At 35.9% G+C, this 21,183-nt stretch overlaps 1 protein-coding gene across 1 annotated transcript in view; it reads left to right on the forward strand.

Annotated features, from left to right (window-relative positions):
• Window positions 1–21,183, forward strand: part of LOC145666548 (uncharacterized) — a 36,764-nt gene that overhangs the window by 3,229 nt on the left and 12,352 nt on the right. Inside the window, exon 2 of the mRNA XM_081733866.1 lies at window positions 12,887–13,065. Within this exon, the coding sequence (XP_081589992.1) occupies window positions 12,887–13,065 (179 nt within the window). The remainder of the gene's footprint in view (window positions 1–12,886; window positions 13,066–21,183) is intronic.

The following is a 21,183-nucleotide window of genomic DNA, read 5'->3' on the forward strand; positions in this document are numbered from 1 at the left end:
CGTCCGGCAACAGCTGTGTCAGATGAAAACATTGCCGCTGTGGAACAAATGATTCGAGAAAATCCTCGAACAACTTTCAAGGACATTGAATCTACAGTGAACATTGGATCGCCAGCAGTAATAAAAATTCTTCATGATCATCTTCGGCTCAGGAAGGTTTCATCTCGTTGGGTGCCCCACACTTTGAACAGCAGAAGCGCATGCGTGTGGAATGGTGTGAAGAAGTGTTTGCAAGATTTGATGGAGGCAATTCTCGACGCGTCTCTGACATTATTACTGGTGATGAGACTTGGATCTATCAATTTGACCCTGAAAATAAGCGCCAGTCTTCAGTTCGGATCTTTCCAGACGAAAATCCACCCACGAAAGTGAAGCGACCGCGAAGTGTGGGGAAGAAGATGGTCGCAACTTTTTTCTACAAATCTGGCCATGTTGCAACTGTTCCACTTGAAGAACAAAGGACGGTTACTGCTCAGTGGTACACCACTGTTTGCCTAACAAAATGTTCCAGAAGCTTCGGAAACGGCGTCCAAGAACTGGATTCTGTGGGATCCTGCTTCATCATGACAACGCGTCCGCACACACGGCCAACATCACAATTCAATTTTTAGAATCTACGGAGGTCAAACTTATGACTCATCCGCCGTATAGCCCTGACCTGGCCCCGTGTGATTTTTTTCTGTTCCCCAGGATCAAAGATCGCATGCGTGGGAAGAGATGTTGCAGCCCTGAAGAAGCTGTAGTGGCTTACGAGAATGAACTTTCAACACTTGAAGAAAAAGACTGGCAACACTGCTTCCAAAAGTGGTTTTCAAGGATGCTAAAGTGTGTATAGTGTAATGGTGAATACTTTAAGAAAATGTAAGTGTTAAATTGATTTTAGGTATGTAAGTTATTTCACATCTCAAAACTTTCGTAGTGACCCTCGTAATAGGCAAGGAAAGCAAAACAATAACAGACCCTATTTTCATTTCATGTGTCAGCCATTTGTTGCTTTAAATCAACTTTGAAATTTCGACTAGTTCTTACCTCCTGATGATAGTTAACTTTGGCCCTATATGGCTGTCCTAACTTCTTTCTAAACTTTCACAATCTATCAATTCACTATATGATATAGAGTAGTTTGGAATCGCCCAACATAATTACCTACACAATAGGGCAGTGATAAGATTTTTACTACAAAAAAAGAAATCTTCGAGAAAATACTTCCGTGTTAAACAGGCCTTAGACTCACTAGTATTAAGACAGTCTTTTAGGAAAGCTTAATATTACAAGCCTAAGAAGGATGTAATGGAGGGTATAGGGCTATATCCACCTAATATTTTTATAATTCGCCCTATATTTATTTTAATTCAGAGATTTTATGGGGTATAAGCTATCTATATATTAACACTCAAGCACACGAGTTTATTTTTTGCCGTAACCACTCGCGGTACAGGGATTCCCCCACTCTGAAAATAACTGCCCATACACAGTAAAAAAAATGATTGTGTTAATTCAACTCAATTTTAACACAGGGCAGTGGTTCCATCGTGATTACCACTATGCGGTGTTAGTTCAACACAGACTCCGCGGTGTTGGCGTTTAACACTGGGAGTGTGTTACATCTTTAACACACAACCGGTGTTGAGCGGTGTTAAATTCGGATCTGTATTAGTATTTTCGGTGTTGATTCGACACCATGTCAGAGTCGGTAGTGTGGAGAAAAGTGTTGACTGTTACTTGTGGCGGTGTTGCACCAACACAAAGAAAGTAACACAGTGTGTAGTGTGTTAATTATTTTGTGTTAATATAACACAGTCCTTGTGTTACTTCAACATCATTTTCTTATTATTTTAACACACAATCTGTTTCATGATTCAAGGTCAAAGCCATATAAGTAACACCGTTTTGGTGTTAGTTCAACGCTCCCTGTGTTAAAATTCAAAGTCAGACCACCAGATTGACACCGTTTTTGGTATTAGTTCGACTTCACTTCTGTGTTACTACGACACCTATTTCGGTGTTGAAATAACTCCGTGTGTGGTGTTGATGTAACCATTTTTCTGTGTTGGCAAACCATGTGATGTGCATGCTTATGCTTAGTCTACCGAAGATTCTAATTTTAAAATAAGAATAGTAAACTACAGAACATTTCATATAGAAAATTTTCATAAAAAATTTTGCCGTCCTCTACAACATTTATTGTGAAGTATTTCTTGATGGTGCGAAACACAACCTTAACCAGCATCTTGTTCAAGTATGATAGGAAACTCTTACCTATATCCTCATAATATGTTTGCTGCCTTAATAATGATTCTACTTGTTTTCCGCCATTTTTGAAGCACAGTCCCCCGTGTTGACTGGTGAGCTCTAATGCAGTGTGGAAGTGACACAGTAATACGATGTTGTTTCTCGTTGTTGACATATTTCTTCAGAAACATTATGTAAAACAATTTGAAACACATCGCGCGGTTTGCATGTTGAAATTTTGCTTATACCTGGATTTGTTTAAGTATTTCTTTCTACTGTGTTTGTCTGTAGCTTCAATTCATAAGCCTTTATAATTAGATGCCAAATATATTTGGCAATCAAGCAGAAAACAACACCGAAGTTTCTACACTTGTGTTGATTTAACACACAGGCAGTGTGTCATTTCAACTACTGGCATTTGACACACAACTCCAAATGGAGAGTGAGTTGTTCTAATTACCGGTTTGTGTTATATTTTAACATAATCGTGTTAACACATAGGCGTGTCGTTGAAATAACACAACGATTTTTTACAGTGTAGATTTCTACTTTAAAGGTATTTTATTTAGAACTTTTTACTACAGTATAACCTATGTATCTATTTGTTAGAAACATCAAGAAAGTTTTGTAATTGTTTTGTGAGAGCGCCAAAATAATCTTTTACAAATATGTTGAATTTGCAAGAAAATAAGATTTTTTAAAACGTAAGCATACGCGGTGATGGGGTTTGCCCGCACTTTAGAAATTTATTCTCCTTCTAACCTCTAATACTGATTTCCAACAGCTGTCTTTATTCTTACTTGAAACTACGTATAAAAAAGTAGATTGTACTAAATGAAAACACATGAAACATTTCAATCTAAAACATTTGGAAAACTAATATATTTGTAGGTTCATCCAAATCACTACACACGGAATCCGAACCACCTTTACGATCTGACATAGAAAATTATGGTGTGATAGTTCAGCTATCTTCACTTTCAGCTTCATTTTCTCTTATTGAGTTAAACAACTCTAAAACCCTTCTTCATACTCTATTCTGATCACAGATATAAGTAACACGACTATGGTATGGTCATCAAAAAATAGAAACGCATGCACACGCGGTGAAGGCTTTTCCCCGCAAAACGTCTTTCCACAACGAAAGTTCACAGAAAACTGAGCGGGCCATTTACATGCAGAAAAAAACAAATTAGGAAGATACAAAGCGCCTCAGCTAACGAACATAAAGCTATTTTATGTAAAGCAATCATTTTTTTCTTCAAATACGGGGAATCCCCACTAGCGCGTGTGCTTCAGTGTTAAAATGATAAAAAAGTTTATACGTTTGTGGACGTTTATATGTTTGTGGCCAATCCTTTCGACAGTGAGTTCTCGGGAACCATAGGCTCTAGAACAGCGTTTCCCAACCGGTGTGCCGTGAATTGGCCGCTGGTGTGCCGCGAGGAATCGAGACAAAATTATTATTTTTTTTAGCAATCAAGTTGCAAAACGTAGGGAAAAATGTATATTTGTATTTCACATTACTATGAACCTCTACTATGAATATACAATTTTAAGTTTCATACCGGGTTACTGTTCGCTGTACATATCTAATGCTGAAAAAATATTTATCATTGTTATGACCATTATTTCTTCTTTATTGTTGCAGACTATTTCGTAACTTGAAAATTTAAAATATCTTTAACTTTCCACAATTACCTACATTTGTGTTTTAAAAGTAAAAGAGATATGTTTGTTCGTTCGTTATTTAGTGATCTTCCTTCTTAGTAAAAGGTTGGATACAGTTTTAAAAAAGAAAGCGTAGTTTTAAAAACCTCAGTCCAATATTTCATTGTAATTGTTTTCTATTTTTAAATTAGAATGAAAAATAAGCCTAGTGATTTGCCACGGGGAAAACCTAGTGATAGAGCTTTCTTCTCTGTGAGAAGGAGATCAATAATCACTGAAAAAATACCACTGTGTTTTATATTTAAAAATAATAATATCTATAAGTGTGCCGCGAGAATCCAAGTAACATCCGTAGTGTGCCGCAAGTTGAAAAAGGTTGGGAAACGCTGCTCTAGAAAGATGCCGTTTCCACTGATCGATTCCAAATTTTGTGTAGATTGTCCAGTTCTAATTGAATATTCAAAAAGCATGGCCGTGATTTCTTTATTACAGTTTTAGGGGTACACTGGAAGTGTTGAAATTTTAAAAAAATGCATATCCTACAAGTTATACATTCCAACACCACATATTTGTATACAGGGATTGTATATCCCTCAGGCGTTTGTTTCACAACCAAATGATAATGAAAAAAGAAGGATAACCATCTCTATTGTTTGGAGTGTTTTGCCCAATGGACACCACGTGTATCTGGCATTATAATTAATTGTGTGTGTAATGTATTTTCTTATTACATGCTGCATGCAAGAAGAAAGAAAACATTGATCATACATGAATTAGAAACTCCAACCGGAAGTAGACTCAAATCTTGCAAACGGAGTGAGATATTGAAAAAATAATCGAAAAAAATATCCCCTTTATGATACTGTTTGTCATTTTTTTTTTTTTATCAAGACGTCCTTTACTTGTGTCTATAAAGGGACATGTACAGATGTTGTGAGGAATGACAAAAAGATTCATGCTCATATGTTAATGATGTGCTCTGTAGAGAGCGCAGGTCCAGCTAGTATTTTTGAAAACGGTCGAGCGAACAAAAATTAAAGCAATATGTAACTCAATCCGATGAAAAAGAAATAATAAGTACTAGCAAACTCACTTATAAGTCAATCAGTGTACCACCACACATGTTTTCACTTTTACCACTTTAAAATAAATTGAGAGAATATTGTCTCATTGTATCAAATAAGTTACAATCTCCGAACTGAAGTAAGTTACACCAAGAAACAAAGTATTGTCGCAGTTTTTTCAGAAGTTTTACAACTAAACATACGTTACTGCAAATAACAATATTCGTCTTTTTCTTTTTCGCATGTGTTAAAAAATAACGTCGAAACAGAAAAGTCAGTTCCAAAATTTCGTTCAAGTTCTCATAATACAGTAGGTAAGATTTTACCTCTTTAGCAATGTTACAACGTACAGTAGGATTTCATATTCGCTCTCCTTAACAAATATTTAGTTTATTTAAGCAGAAAAACCTTATTCGAAAGAAGAAATGTAAATTATACGTATTAATAAAAAGTCTTGAAAATAAGTTTAAATACATTTTTTTCTGCGTTACTCTCTGAAAATCTCCCATCCCCTTAGAAATGGTCTCACAAAACTCTCATTTTGATTGTTACATGACCATCCATCTGTTGTGCTAGTTGTTGTGTTATGGATTGTGTTATTTGATGGGACATTTGCTCCAGCTTTTTTTTTTTTTTTTTTTCTGTTGCTGTTGCTGTTGCTGCGATATTTGCTGACCAAGCTGTCTTATAAGATCAGCCACGTTCGTTGATGGATTCGTACCTGGTAGCTCTACATCACCGCCTTCCTCATTTATATTTTCACTCCCAGAAACATTCATTTTAATGTTTCTATAAATTATTTTCTTACTCCTCAGTAAAGTATACTCCGTGTTGAACGTTATGATGAGACTGCTTTACTTAACTTCAAACCAATCTCAAGGTATTTCCGGTCGGTAAACCACCATCTAAAATGTAACGATTAAATTATTATTCTTATTTTTATACGTTACATTTAGCCCAGTTCTAGTAATTTTAATATATGTCAACACGTTCAATTACACTTAATACGTAAATTCTCAATAATTTTTGAGTACATAACGTAAAATCAGACACGCACCTTGCATCATTATTACCTTTTATTCTTTCTCAAATCTCCATTTTTATTGTATATTTTTCAGTTATTCAGTTGTCATGGCAATTATAAATAAACAAATATCCGCTGTTACGGTAATTATGATTACAGATTATCCATATAAAATCAACATATATTCTCAGCTACTAAGATTAAACCAAGGATCTTATAAAGTAGAGGATCTGCCCATATATATCTTCATCCTATTAAATAATAAAGCCAAAAAACAACCGAGCATCTGATTGGCTACTCTCGTTTCCGCCATCGTCTGATTGGCTACTTTCGTTTCCGCCATGTTTGTTGGTTCAAAACATTGCGATCCTATTGGGTGGAGTGGGCAGAGTAGGGGTGGCGAAACTGTGATGTACGGCTTCAAGATTTTGTTGTAAGGGCAGATCCTCTATTTTACAAGATCCTTGGATTAAACAGTATTTTTATATTTAAAATCAACAACATATATATATTCTTTTCTTCTTCTTCCTCATCACTACAGATTGTGTACTTTTAAGCACCGTTGCACAAAATCAAGATACAAAAATGAAAAAAAAATCACAAAACAGATATATAACATCGTTATAATTTTAAGATGAGGGGATAGATCTATGTATGTTTGTTCTGAAAGGATATCAAAGCGTTTTTAAGGTCGATGGCTGTGATATTTCAATTGCTTAATACCTTGTTCTATGCTGAAGAAAATCAAACCTGTTCGATATTTTAAAACTAAGGTATGAATATTTTCAATGTCATACCGATGGTAATACCGAGTAATATAGAACCTATTGTTGAAAACAAAAGTCTTAATAATTTTATAGAGTTAAATTTGGGCACAATTTTCTTATTTCTGACACATCGGGCGCGATTTTTTGTTTCTTCTCGGAGTGAGTTGGTTCCTTCCCCATACATACATATAGCATGAAATGCTTTTGAGTATAATACGTAATGTATTCTTTATATTTTAAATGAATTAACTAATACATGTATTTTACATTGTTCATTAAGAAAATACCGTCTATGTCTTTATTGATAATCATAGATGATCACAAAACAGCGCATACCCTCTGAAAATTTTAGGACTACAGCACTCGATACTAGCGTTTTGTACTCTTAAACAACGAAGGTGTAAGAAGAGATTTCATCCTTGCTTATGAACATCATAAAATTCTGTCTGGAAAAATATGTGGTCAGATTATTTAATAACAAATTTGCAAAACAAATAAATAAAAAGGATAATATTAATCATAGTAATGAATAATGACGTTTGTTTTGCAAAAGTTATATTGAAACAGCTGATCAATGACACAATTTATATTTTTAATTCCACAGATGTTGTTAAATGTATGTTATTACTCTTAGAAAGACAGTAAATACTACAAGCATATGCTACGCATTTAAAGAAATACTTTTCCAGCCTCCCGAAACATGTTCGTTGCCATTAGGTGCAGTTTTCACTTTCTTGGAACACATTAAAACACAGCAATATTTAGAATCACTCCACACTCCAGTTATACAAAATAATCCTAAAATCTTGAACTAAATTTAATTGTATATGCACTAGTACACCCTTAAACACACTACTTCACTCGTACACTGCAAAAGAATGGAAAAGGTAGCAAGGTGACCAGAATTTTCACTTGCGAAAACGGGACGCATACGAATCGGCTACGGAGGGGGGGGGGGAGGAATATCTGACTTCTAGATTGTATTTCGGGACTCAGCAGTGTTCTCAATTTACAAAATACGCAAGTAAGAGTGATAACAAACCGTTTCTAACTTTACGTGTACCACACAACAAATAATGGTTCCCGATTGCAAGTTCTACTCAACAATTCTTTTAACTAGTTGAACACTCAGAATTCCCACTCAATTCCCATTTGAACATTCAGAAGTTCTAGACACGGCTGAACCTTGGCAACGAGTGTTGGTACGGAAGAGAGTAGAATTTGCATTGACGATTTTATATTTTGAATAATAATTACGGGACACCTAGGTCATTTTTACTTGAAAACGGGACATTTAGGCGTCCCGTTCGAGAATCAGAAAAAAACGGGACAACGGTTGGAAAAAAGGGACTGTCCCGGCTAAAACGGGACGTCTGGTCACCTTGAAAGGTAGTTGTTTCTTATTACTCTCTTTTTAATCAATCTCCCTTACTATTAGAAAGAAGAAAAGATATTTTAGGAACTGGCAAGTTTTTGTGCAATTAAAGAATAACTTGTGAAAGATTTCTTTTTTGCCAAATGTTCTCAATTAGTTTCAAAGCGGCTGACTGACATATCGAGCTCTTGTAAGAATAAATGAAAGTACGATGGAATTGTTGCGCTCCAATAGTTAATTTTTGGACCATTTTCCGGGCAATTAAAACGAAATTCCTGTAGCTTTCTTAACTCCACGGGAAGACAATACATACTCACACAAGAGCAAATATTATATGGCATCATTTTTTCCTATGAACCAGTAATACATACAAAAACTTTACATTTCCAAATCAAAATATATACATTAATGGGTCACTTCAAAAAAGTGATGGGGCAACTGCCCCCTTTTGCCCCCTAATCGCCGCCCATGACTCAAATAGTAGACATTTACCATTCATGAAATATGATAAAGAATTTACACGTGTCTTAATAAGTTCGCTATCATGTCCAACACATAAATACCAGCGATTAGCATTCACATTTAAATCCCTTACAGACATTTCACGAGGAATGGATGATATATCCCTATCCGGTTCTTTAGCTCATGCTCCTTTATCATACACTGTACTCAGAAATCACAGGGTTTGTGGGTTCGGAAGATCAGCACAATGGTCCACTACGATCAATCCATTAATCGGGAAGTGTGAGGACGATATAGTTTTTTTTTTTTTGGGGGGGGGGTCTACGGTACGGTTTTATTCGTTTGAATAGAATTGTATCGTTGAATTTTGAATCAGGAGCGTTACTTCAGGTTTTGCATGGGGGAGACACATTCTGCATCGATATAAGCAAAGTTTCAACCTTTTGTATTAGTGTTCCACTATAGTATTGATTTATATATAGGGTGTTCATTTATTATGTGGCCAAAATCCACTAGTGAAATCCTCACACTTAAACAATAAAAAAGTCCGTATGAACATAAGGGAAAAAACGCGTTGTTTCAATGTTATAAGATGCCGAAATCGAGAAAATTGTAACTTTGAGGCTGCCTAGCTCGGAAACTATGAGAGATATCAACAGACGGTTAAAGAAATATTAGAGGAACTATACTACGGAAGGTATAACGTCGTTGGCTTCCCGTGAAAAGTTGTAGTGACGTTCACGCGGAGTTGCCAGCTTGGTTACTCGTGGCTCGCTGAGCGCAGCAGACGGTTTTGACATTTCTCTTTTCCCTCCCATCTTACATGCAATATTAAAAAAAAAAAAAAAAAAAAAAAAAAAAACTACATTGGCATAATTTTGTTTAAAAGAGTACTCAATTTCCATTTATCACTTCAAAGTAGAATAAAATAATAGTAATAATAATAATTATTATAATATAATAACTTCATATACCGACAAAGCCATGTGAAATTTTAATGAATGAGTGTGTTTTCTCTTTTCTTAGTACCGGTACTTTGTGACTCCACCAATGTTTCGATTGGCCTTTGTCTCCCGTGATGTTAATTTTATTTATTTTATTAACTTACTGAGTTGTGCTCTGTAGGTGTAGAGTAAGGAAGACGATGAACATGATACATGTACACTACACGATAGAATCATGCTGAAATATGAGGAAAAGGTATTTCCTCGCACACGGTGCTGATTCACCGGGGATTCACAAGGGATGGGTTGGGGTCGAACCTAGGATATTTTTCACAAGAAATGTGTGCCGTAAACTGAGCTTTCTCCGGTGCCAAAATAAAAAATAATAAATTACCTGTTATGACAGACTCTGGATACCGTCCAAATCCCTATCTTCGCTTCCGTCGTTCGTCACATCTTCCGGTTCCAACTCTGAATCTGACGAAACGTGAATGACGAGTTCTTCTACAATGCGGTCTATCAATGCATCCTGTTGCCAGTAGAGTTGTTCAATTTTTATCACATATGCACACGCGCTTTCCCACCTCTCGGATGTAATAGTTTTAACTGCTTTGTGAAATAAATCTTGTACCCCTGATTTTGTGAACACTATTGTGTTTTGCCACGTACCCTTTAATCTGAACCCATGTAAGTGCAATTGAATTTAAGTTACAGTGGTAGGAAGAAGTCTTAGAATATCGTGAACGTGCTCACTTGCAAGAGTGTCTATTTCATATTTTACAATTTTTTCTGTTTTCTTTAATCATATTATACAGAACTGTCCGTAACATATTATTCTCGAATGGTATGTTGTGTCGCGCTTATCACTCTTGCATTTCTGCTTTTCTTGCGCTAGACGAGGGGGGCTATTTAGTTCGCGCGAATGTACAGATGCATTGTCCATGACTATCACTGAACTCGGTGGAATGTTAGGTAGTAATTGATATTCAAACCATTGTCTGAACCTATCAGCATCCATTTCTTCATGATAGTCTTTCGTAGATTTCGAAAGGAAAATCAAGAGTCCATTGTCAACAAAACCGGTGGAAGTCCCAGCATGGACAACAATAAGTCGTTGACCTTTCCGTGTTGGTATTTTTAGAGGAGATTTATCGTTGTCTGAAACCCACATTTTTCCCTTCGTGTGGTGTGTGTTAATCCACGTTTCATCGAGGTATACTATATGCTTTCCCTCATCCCTCGGTTGTTTGATTTTGCGAAGATATTGACACCTCTTGAATATGATGTCTTCCCTTTCGATCAAACACTTTCTGCCGTTATCTGCTTTTTTGTACTGAAAACCCATGTCTTTGACAATTTTACGGATAGACCAAAGCGACCCACTAAAAAAATTTTCAGCTTTTGCTCTCACATGGATTTTCTCCATACTTGGAACATTTTTTTTTTCATTGTATATACATTCTCAAATTAAGACGACGCAATACATCTTTATCAAAAGTGTCTGTATTTGTTTTTGTAGTAGGTTTCTTTCTTTTTTTGCCTGGGGTACGTGACGGAGAGCCGCGTGCATCTGTTTTCTTGTTTTGTTCATGAATTGTCCTAATACAAGTGGGGGACAAACCTGTTGCACTTCATGTTCTGTCCATCACCGAGCTTACAGAAAGAAATAGTCTATTATTCCGAGCAGCATCAAACTCAGATTGAAGAAAAGTTATAAATTTTTACCACCATTTCTCGTGCATCGGAGCGGAGAGTTCTTCCACGCAATACTCCCCCCAAAACCAACAAAAATACGATGCACAACGTTCCTGTAAAAGGATAGTGATACCTTCCATTCCGAGAAGCAAGAACTATTAATTCACTTACTACAAATGTAACAAACAAAAAGGGAACAAGAATTAAAACACACACACAAACATGCACTATATCAATCACTCTTATGCGCACCACCGAAAACAAGCGGACGTTGACACTTGAGAGTTGGTTGACACTGTGCGTGAAAATAGAAACTGAATGATCTTGCGATGAGTAAGTTTGGCAAATCTGAAGGGTGGTGATTGGCTGTCCTCCTACCACACTCCCAGTGACGAACAGGTCCAAGCGCGGGAAGGCAACGAAGTTATACCTTCTGGACTTTAGTACACTATATCTAAATTTCTAGTTTCAGAGTTGGATTGTACCGGCGCACATGATTTTAGAGAGAGATGTGGAAGAGCGGAACGTATAGAGCAGCTCCCTCTATAAAATCCGTTGTGCCGATATGTCCCAACTCTGAAACATGGTTATTTAGATAGACAGTGTACTAGTTCCTCTGACATTTCTCTCGTAGTTTTCGAGCTAGAAAGCCTCAAAGTTAAAATTTTCTCGATTTCGGCATCTCATAACTAAAACAACGCGCTTTTTTGCCTTGTGTTCATATGGATTTTTTTTTTTTGTTTAGGTGTGAGGATTTCATCAGTGGATTTTGGCTACATAGTAAATGAACACCCTGTATATAATACAGGGAACAATTGCCCATTCCTGTTCCGAAAATAGCATCCGTGTTTCCAATATTGTACGAATATGTATTTCGAAATTAACAGCATGTAAAAGATTTCTTCAATTTATACGTCACAATGTTACCTTCAAGTGTACAGATGTCGGATTGAACACACCGAGCTCACATAAATAATTAGTAAGGCCTGCCCGCCATAGCCTCAGTATAGCACACGGACGCAAAGTAAAAAATTATCAAACACTAGACTTGTGATACTGTACCATAACAAACTCTCTTAGAAGATATCCCCTAGCGCAGAATAAGTCTTTCCACACTACACTATTTTGCATTTAAGAGAGCTAGATTAAAGGGTCATATGTTTCAGGTCCCGGCATTTTACACTCTACCAGTTTTAATGAAAAGTTAAAGAAAGAGAAATAAAACAGAAAATTACAAAGGCAAATATTTTTCTGATGCATCATTTATTACACTGATGAAGTGAGTAGTGTCAAACTCCTATACTCTATTATCTCCAAACTCTTTAACTGTTTGCTGGCTCAGAAATTAGAAGGAAGTTCGTGACTTAACGTGGATTGCACTTGAAGAGTCGCCTCGATTAATCCGAGAATCGGAATCAGTGTTTTACTTATGTAGCAAATTATGGTGAAATACGAGTAAAGTCGAAATATTTCTATGATTTGAAGATATTCAAACCACACTTATATTGTAACTTGTAGAGAATAAGTTTGCACAAAGGACTGAATATCTTTAGACCAGGTTAATTATCATTACATAATATTTAACGAAATATAGAATTTGATTAGACATAAATTATGATTCCATAAAAATAATATTTATTACTTTCTTTTAGCTTGGTATCCAGTTAGAAATCCCTCTTGGGATTCCAGAATCAGTTGTAGTGACCATTGGTTTCGAAGTTGCTTTACGCCTTCCAAATTTTACCGAAGAAATAACTCCAACCCAACATAACGAAAGAGTGTTTCGTGAAAGAAGAGACATTTATGAGAAAGTTGCTCAAACAATGAACAGGTAATTATATATATTATTCTTTACTTTAACCAGTAATCCTTGATAAGTTGAAAACAACTAATCTAACCAAATTTTTGAAAATTCTGAGTACACTAATATAATGCCTACTTTAAAAATTTAAGCATTATATTTATATAGCTGTTTCGAACAGTGATTATTTTCCCTACTGTCCAAGTGCGACCAATTAGCACTCATAAAATTATATCATAAATTAAATTAAATTTTACGGAAATAGCTCATTCAAATTCCACGTAACCCTTGTAGATCCACGTCTCATGTAATCTCGGTGATGAAATGAGCATCAAATTCTAATTAAACCAACAATTAAATTAAACTATATTTATGTAACATATGTACTGTACAAAGTAAAGCAATTAGGAAGGGTTTTTTTTTCTTTTTTTGGGAAACTTACAGAAACAGGAAAGTTGAAAAAAGTGACGCTCCTCAGGCATTCTTCTTTACTTTTCTCCAAGCAGTGGTGTTCCATTGGTGTGGACGTTTATTTTTGTAACGTCTCTGCTGGCGGTTTCTTCCGTAGTTTCGGCATCTTTTAGGCTGTGGTTGGTTCTAAAAAGAGTCTAATAGGGAAGGTAGCTCTAATTTTGTTGTTAATGCCTTTATGCGCTATTCCAAAGTGATAGCATTTTGTGTTCCCGTCCATCGTCTATCGCCAAGAGCTGTACAACCCATACGGCCAGAGTGATTCTTGGTTCACAATAGGGATCAGACTGACAGAAAGCAATGTCTATAACCCTGGGAAGCAGTGTGTGTCTATGTGTTGTAAAACATGTTTAACTCTTTGTTTTAGCTACTTCCTCAGAATGGAGAGACTTGCGTGTGATCTTGGGCATACATGAAGAAATTTTCACCTTGGCTGGTCACTAGTGTGGCTCGCGACAAGTATTGTGATATTTCTCACCACTTCAACAATGGAAGGAAGAATAAGTATCAAGTCTGTACGCACTTTAGGGAAAGCTCCAACGGAATTATTTGAGGTGCTGAGCAAGGTTTAGATGGAAACAACTGCCTTTCTTGTTTCTGTGTTCCTGAATGGCTAAAGAGGTCCAGTGCTGGGAGGGAGTCTGTGGAAGATGAAAATCGCCCAGATCCAAGCAGGTCTGTCAAAACAATTAAAATGATTGACAAAGTTCGGGATATCATATTGAATTACAGAAATGCAAGTCTCAAGATAATATCGAAGCTTGTTGGGGTGAATAAGAGTGTTCGTTTAATAATAGCAGAGGATTTAAAGAAACGGAAACTGTGCGCGTTTCGTGCCTCATTCCTTAACGGAGAAGCACTCAACTCTGTAATCGTTTCTATGTTAATTATTTCGTATATTCTACAGACCTATCCTCCTGTTATTACTTTCTTTGCCCCAAATTAAAAGAACAGGTGAAGGGTTGCCTTTTTTCTCTTTTACTTTGTGTCCACCATCCAGAAATAATGACTGACCTTAACACCATTCAGTCCAGGACCTCCAAAAGTCATTCCATGACTTACGGGATTGTGCGAATTTTTATATAGAGAAAAGAGTTTTTACTTTAAATAAAAAAAGGAAATTCGGGTCCACGTGTCATTCATTTATCTTTCACAGACCCAGTCTCGTTTCTTAATTGCCGCAATTAAAATTTAATTTTCTTGCTAATTTTGTCAGAATTACATCTTGTAGATAACTAAATTATTAACCTAAAATATGTTACTTGTATAATCTCCAAGGAGGTATAATTGTGCCTGAGGCAAAGTTGACTTCTTGCTGAAGTTAAACGTTTCATTGCATATGCTGACTTACAGTAGCGTACTAAGACAATAGAAAAGGAAATCTACGCTCAAGTCTTTTACGAATTCGAGATTTGTCTATGTGTTTTCCTTTTGATTTAATGTAATAAATGTTTATTTACCTTACTTATGTATAGTATATGCAGAATAGTAAGGTGTAGAGGTCTAGAACTAGTAGTTTGCGGCCTGATATCCTCGAGAACTGTCTGTTGTGGAGTCGAATGCCGCTCAGGGCATGATAAGAGAGATGTATTATCCTCTCACCATTCATTTCATTATATTTATTCATTCTCGTCATCTTCTTTAGACAAAAGTGCACAAATACGGTATAGGACGTGAAACTCAAAAATTAATTAATTAAATATACAAATAATATTATATCTTTTTAGTATTTCTTACAATCAAAATACCATAAATGATAGCACATTCTTATAGTTATCAGGTTATCACCATATATTATAAATTATTGCTCTTTTATTATTATTATTTGGAGACTGGACTGAAAATTTAGCGACTGCAACATTAAATATTGTACTTTGATAACTTTTTGGTTCGCTTTCTTAGTGTAGATTTGGAAGTTATATTACTTCTTTCTAGATATATACAGTGGCGGCTTTAGCGGGTAGGTCGGGTAGGCACGTGCCTACCCAAAAATTTTGATAAAATATATAAACGTAAAAGATACAAAGAATAAATATATTTTCCACTATTTATATTAATGGTAGATAATTATTTAACAAATAACATCAACCACTACTGTAAAAGCAATTTCCTACTGTCATGAATCAATCATATGTGTATATGTATTCATAAGCGATGGAGCGGGCCTACCCAAAATTAAAATCCTAAAGCCGCCCTTGGATATCTAGGAGAAAATTTCTAATATAGCACGTTGCACTACTTTTAAAATTTCCTTTCTTCTGTAAAGAAGTGCGGGTTGTTGTTACTGATACAGCTTCAAATATATAGAGATGTCACATTTGTAAAATCCGAGGAAACAAATTTAAAAAAGAAATCGGATCTGAATGTGGCTAGGCTTGACTGGGTAGTACAAATGTAACATCAGCTTTTTCCGATTTGCCTCCACTTCAACCAGTTAAATTCTGAAATGTTACCTCTGATAGATGTTTCGTTTCTATTCTTACTCAATTTTTATTGATAAACATTCTCTCCTCAGATGCCATTTCACAATTTTGTTAACTTCCAAAAGCGTAAGAAAGGTATTCTTTTAAGCACAGTTCCAATCGAGATTAGGCTTATCCCCGAAATGAAGTAAAAAAATTGATTTTATTTCTTGCATTTAAATTTTATTCTTAAGTCGGGAGATAAAAAGTAAATTTGATTTAGAACGTTATTAAAAGAATCAGATTTAAAGAAAATTTTCTTTTTCTATAGAGATGTAGCAGGTAGAGTTTGGCTTCAAATGATCTTTTCAATTGCAAACCTAAACAAATCTGGTTTAACATCAGATTTTCACATGCGTTCAATGTGAGCTCTCTTTCTCACGTGACACACATCTAGCTTGAAGTCTATTTCTTGCCATGCACGTTCTAACATTGGATGACCCACTAATGCAATGACGTACGGTCTCTGTAAAGCGAACACGAGGATCCTGAATGGTAGTTGGTAAAGGTAATCGATATACATGTTGTTTGACAAAACCCCAGTGAGAAAAAATAACAGGGTGTAAGTATGGGGAACGTGAAGGTCAACGTATACTATCAGTTTCTATTTTGATTGTACGTCCTCTCGGAAAATTGCCTCATGGCTTTGTCGTCTGGTTTTGGAGCTTCCAATAATTGCAAACAGCAGAGATGGAAGCACAGACGTTTGCATAAAATCTCCCACATAGTTGATTACTGGATGTCTAATTCTCTGCTGGCTGCGGTGGTAGATTTATGTGGACTTTGCATGAAACTCTCTCTTTGTTTAATACATTCCGAAGTGTCGCGCTTTCTGATGGACGGCCGGATGATCTTCACTTACAAATGCATACATTTGCTTTAAGTTCAGAATAACACTTACAGACTGTGCTCACTAGGTGCATCTTTACCAAACTTCCTTCTAAAATTACTTTGCACAATGTTAACAGACTAACATATGTGAAAATCTAACACACAAAACGCCTTCCTGTCTTCATTGGCAGCCATTCTCTCAAGGATGTTATAAAATAGAGAATATGCCCATATGTATATTCATCCTATTAACTGAATGAAGCCAAAAAACAACCGAGCATTGGCAAGTTTGCTCTCGTTGATTAGCTACTCTCATTTCCGCCATGAATATTGTCATAAAACATCGCGATCCTATTGGCGGAGCGAGCGGAGTAGGGGTGGCGAAACTGTGACGTATGACCACGATTTTGCTGCATAGGCAGATCCTCTATTTTATAACATATCTGCATTCTGTTTTATCCAATTTATCACCCGAGCGGCGAAAATGATAACTACGTACAGTTTTACCAGCTACTGAAATATCATCTTTAGTTTCAGTTTCCAGTGAAATCACTTTCATGTGTCTTAAGCGTTGTTAAGCGAGATGTGTTCAGGTTTGTAATCGGGAGACTTTTGTAATAACACTACATATCTTAACATAGCAAATGTTTATTTTAGCATAATTGGTTTCTCAAAGGGTGGAGGTCAAACCCCAAATCTCTCTTGCACACGCCATTGCTCACTCATGTTTGTTAAATGTTTCTATGTTATTATGGATATGGTGCTCGATGATCTGAACCTATTTTAAAATTATATTCTGAAACACTTTCCTTCTCTTAAACATTTGGAAAGCAAAAGCAATGATGATTGAAACGAAGCTCCTGTATCAAATATACTATAGCCACAGAAGTTTGAGGGGGTATGAATATGTTAGTAGAGAAAGTAGAAATCGTAAAATATTCTAAACCATTCTAAATCAATATAATTACTTACAAGGGAACATTCCGATTTGGTTAATTCGATTGCTGAAAATAATTGCTAGCACTGGATTCAGCACTAAAAGAAACAGAGAAAAGGAGAGTATTTAGTGGCAGATCATATACAGGGTGGGAGATAAGTGAGGGCTAAGTGCGAAGATGGAACGTAGAAAATGTCTAAAAAATACCATGTTAATTTTGAAGCGAATAGAGGGATTAAGATAAATGTTGGATATGAGGTATGCACGTAGAGCACTGAATATACGTAATTTGAATCATGGGGGACATCTGAAAAGCCGCAATGTTGGATTTAGCGCAAGAATGTGACATATGGCTCTTGACGCACATCGTCTATTGAAATCAATAGTGGCCAATACGGTATGAAACCTCTGTTTAATTGCAACTGTTATGGAACTTAAGAATGATTGTGTGGTTGATACAAAAATAGGCAACAGTGGGCACATTTGAAAAACGATAAAGATGGCCAATCGGGCTCGTCACAGCTATCTGCGGCATTGAAAATGAAGCAGTAGTTGACATCTGTCATTAATGCGCCAGATGCTATTCGCAAATATCCAGTTTTGTAGAAAGCATGTCTAGTCGTAACTTGGAATCTTGGTACTGTAATCTGGAAGTGGGTGAGAGATTGCAAGTTAATAAAGTTGTCCTGTTGTCATATTTTGAAGTCAAATGACAGAAAAACGGTGTCTGTTATATATTTTACGAAATTCTTATACGGGCGGAAGAAGAACCATCTTCGTTGTATGAGTGACGTGCAACCATCAGAGTTGGGTAAGTTCAAACTTTTCCTGTTTCTGCATCAACTCTTCATCTTTATTCGTTCTCCATGAATCGACAAGGAACAACAGTTCTATCTGCTCTATGGAAGGCCAGAAAACATCAGTCGTGAACTCTTTCAGGTTGTTCTTGGCCATATATGCACTTTTACCAGCATGAGAACGAATATTGGACGAATCAGGACGTTTGTTGGCTGGAAAGTGGCCTCATTCCCGTTTGTGGTTGTTCCTCATTCACGTCACCTTTACGACAGTATTGTTACATTGCCATAGCGTGAACACCTCCTGTTACAGAGGTCTCAAACTGTATTGGCCACTATTGATTTCAATATACGATGTGCGTCAAGAGCCATATGTCACATGAGCCCTTTCCCGTATATTCTTCTTGCGCTAAATCCACATTTCAGATGTCCCCCATGATTCACATTACGCATATTGAGTGCTCTACGTGCATTCCTCATATCCAACATTTGATCTCAATCCCTCTATTCGCTTCAAAACTAACATGACATTTCTAGATATTTTCTACGTTCTATTTTCGCACTTTGCCCTCACTTATCTCCCACTCTGTATACGGTCTGCCAATAAATACTCTCTTTTTCTTTTTCTTTTGGTGCTGAATCCAGTGCTAGCAACCATTTTCAGCAATTGAATTCACCAAATCGGAATGTTCCCTTGTTAGATCTCGAATGCGTGGTAATCAAATTGTCATATTATCCCTTCCCTTCTCATATAATAATAATGGACATTTCAACAACGTCTTTTAACCCATTACATATATAAAATGTACAAAGAATAGCACTCCTATTGGGTGCTTGAAAGGCTTCCCACTATTTGTTAAAATATGACGTAAGCAGTGTAATGTTCTAGCAGCATAATGGAACTATTTATTTTCCTTATCAATGTTTTCCTTTCGCCACAATTTCTTTCACATCAAATATCGTTCAAATGTTGTTTTTCTTTTTATATCCTGGGCGTAAGGTAAATGCGGGCTCTTAATACTAATCTTATTAATTTATTGATTGTAAAATGGAAATAGATTGGACTAGATTAAACAAGTAATAAAATAATTAAATATAAAAATATTATTATTTAAAAATAATAGCTCAGAAATATATTAAAAATGTATATATAAGAATAAATAAAACAATAAAAAAATATGGACCACTGCATTAAAGTTCTTCTCTTCCATTTATTAAGTTTAATAAAGGCATTTCTCTATTTATTACCAAAACACTTCTTTATTAAATATGAATACAACTATAATAGGCGTTTTCAGAAAATTTTTAAAGAAAATTCGCCCCAAGACTCAACTACTACATTATTTTTTTAAATTTAAAGTGCCATGTACCATATTCTTGACTTATAATTATGTATGAGCAAAATAGCTTTAGTAATTTTTGAGAAGTTCATCTGAAAAGAATTCATCCCAAGAACAAATTACCTCTTGTTGATTTTAAAAGAAACAATAGACTTATACTACTTATATATTGAAAGAATACATTTTGTCATTGAAATATTTGTATTTGAAATATGAACAAATACTGATAATTACTGATAATTATTAGGTTTCCTCAACATTGCTGAGCAGATGTTGAGGAAGCCTAATAATAATAATAATAATTACTCGTTGTGATTATCTTCAGAAAAAATGGCTTATGCCACATTGTACGGTTGGTTGTTAACGAAATAGATTTTTTATAAAATATGAACAAAATGGTTTGATCAGTTTTAGTCAAAACCAGCTGAAAACCCTACTCCTTGTTGATTTTCAATTTTATATCAGGTGTTGCAAAATAAATGTTACAACTCTTGGGAGGTGACTCCTGCCACTGAGACAAGAAAAAAAGTTATCTTCAACTTTCGGCTATCGGACATAGTTTCGGATCTACAACGTGCCGAAAGCGTGGGAAAATGACTTTCGGACGCCAATAGTTCGGAAACTATCCAACGTAAAGAGGGCGGGTAAAAAATTCACTGAAGAAGTCACACCTGCTGTATTGAATTTTGCATGTTTCACAATCCTACCATGCACGCGCAAGGGATTCCCCAAAGGAACGTAGGGAGTCCCTCATAATCTGTCAAATGAAAATTGGTCTAACCGGATATGAATTGATAGGGTTTCTACCAGGTAACAATAATTCGTTTGTATTAAGTCGATATCTAGAACAAACACAAAATGGCGGACACCTTCATTCCCGATGTGTGTGGTTGCATAATTGCCAGGTACGGATGCTGGCCAACAGTGACGTTCTGAGTATTAAGTGTAGCAAATTTGTATTCAAATGCTCTAGAAAGACATCTGGAGTGTTGGTAGAGTACAACACATGAAGCAGGGTGATTCACATGTGTGGAAACACGTAACGAAAAATGCCCAGGAAAAATGCGCTCATACTAAGTAAACGTGATTTTAAAGCATCGGAAATGTAAAGAATAGCATCAAGAACATGAAAGCCATTGCCAATTCACCAATAATCCATCAATCGGATACAGTATGATGTGCACGGTTGCATACGAATAAGGATACAGCAACTGAGGCCAAGTTGAAATTGTGCAAGGGGACTCACAAAGGAACTGTGTAAACTAAATGAATGTCACTAGTGGAATCGCATGATCGATATTGAAATGTGG

Source organism: Thermobia domestica, chromosome 12 (genome assembly GCF_964235325.1).
Source record: "Thermobia domestica chromosome 12, izTheDome1.hap1.1, whole genome shotgun sequence".
NCBI lineage: Eukaryota > Metazoa > Arthropoda > Insecta > Zygentoma > Lepismatidae > Thermobia > Thermobia domestica.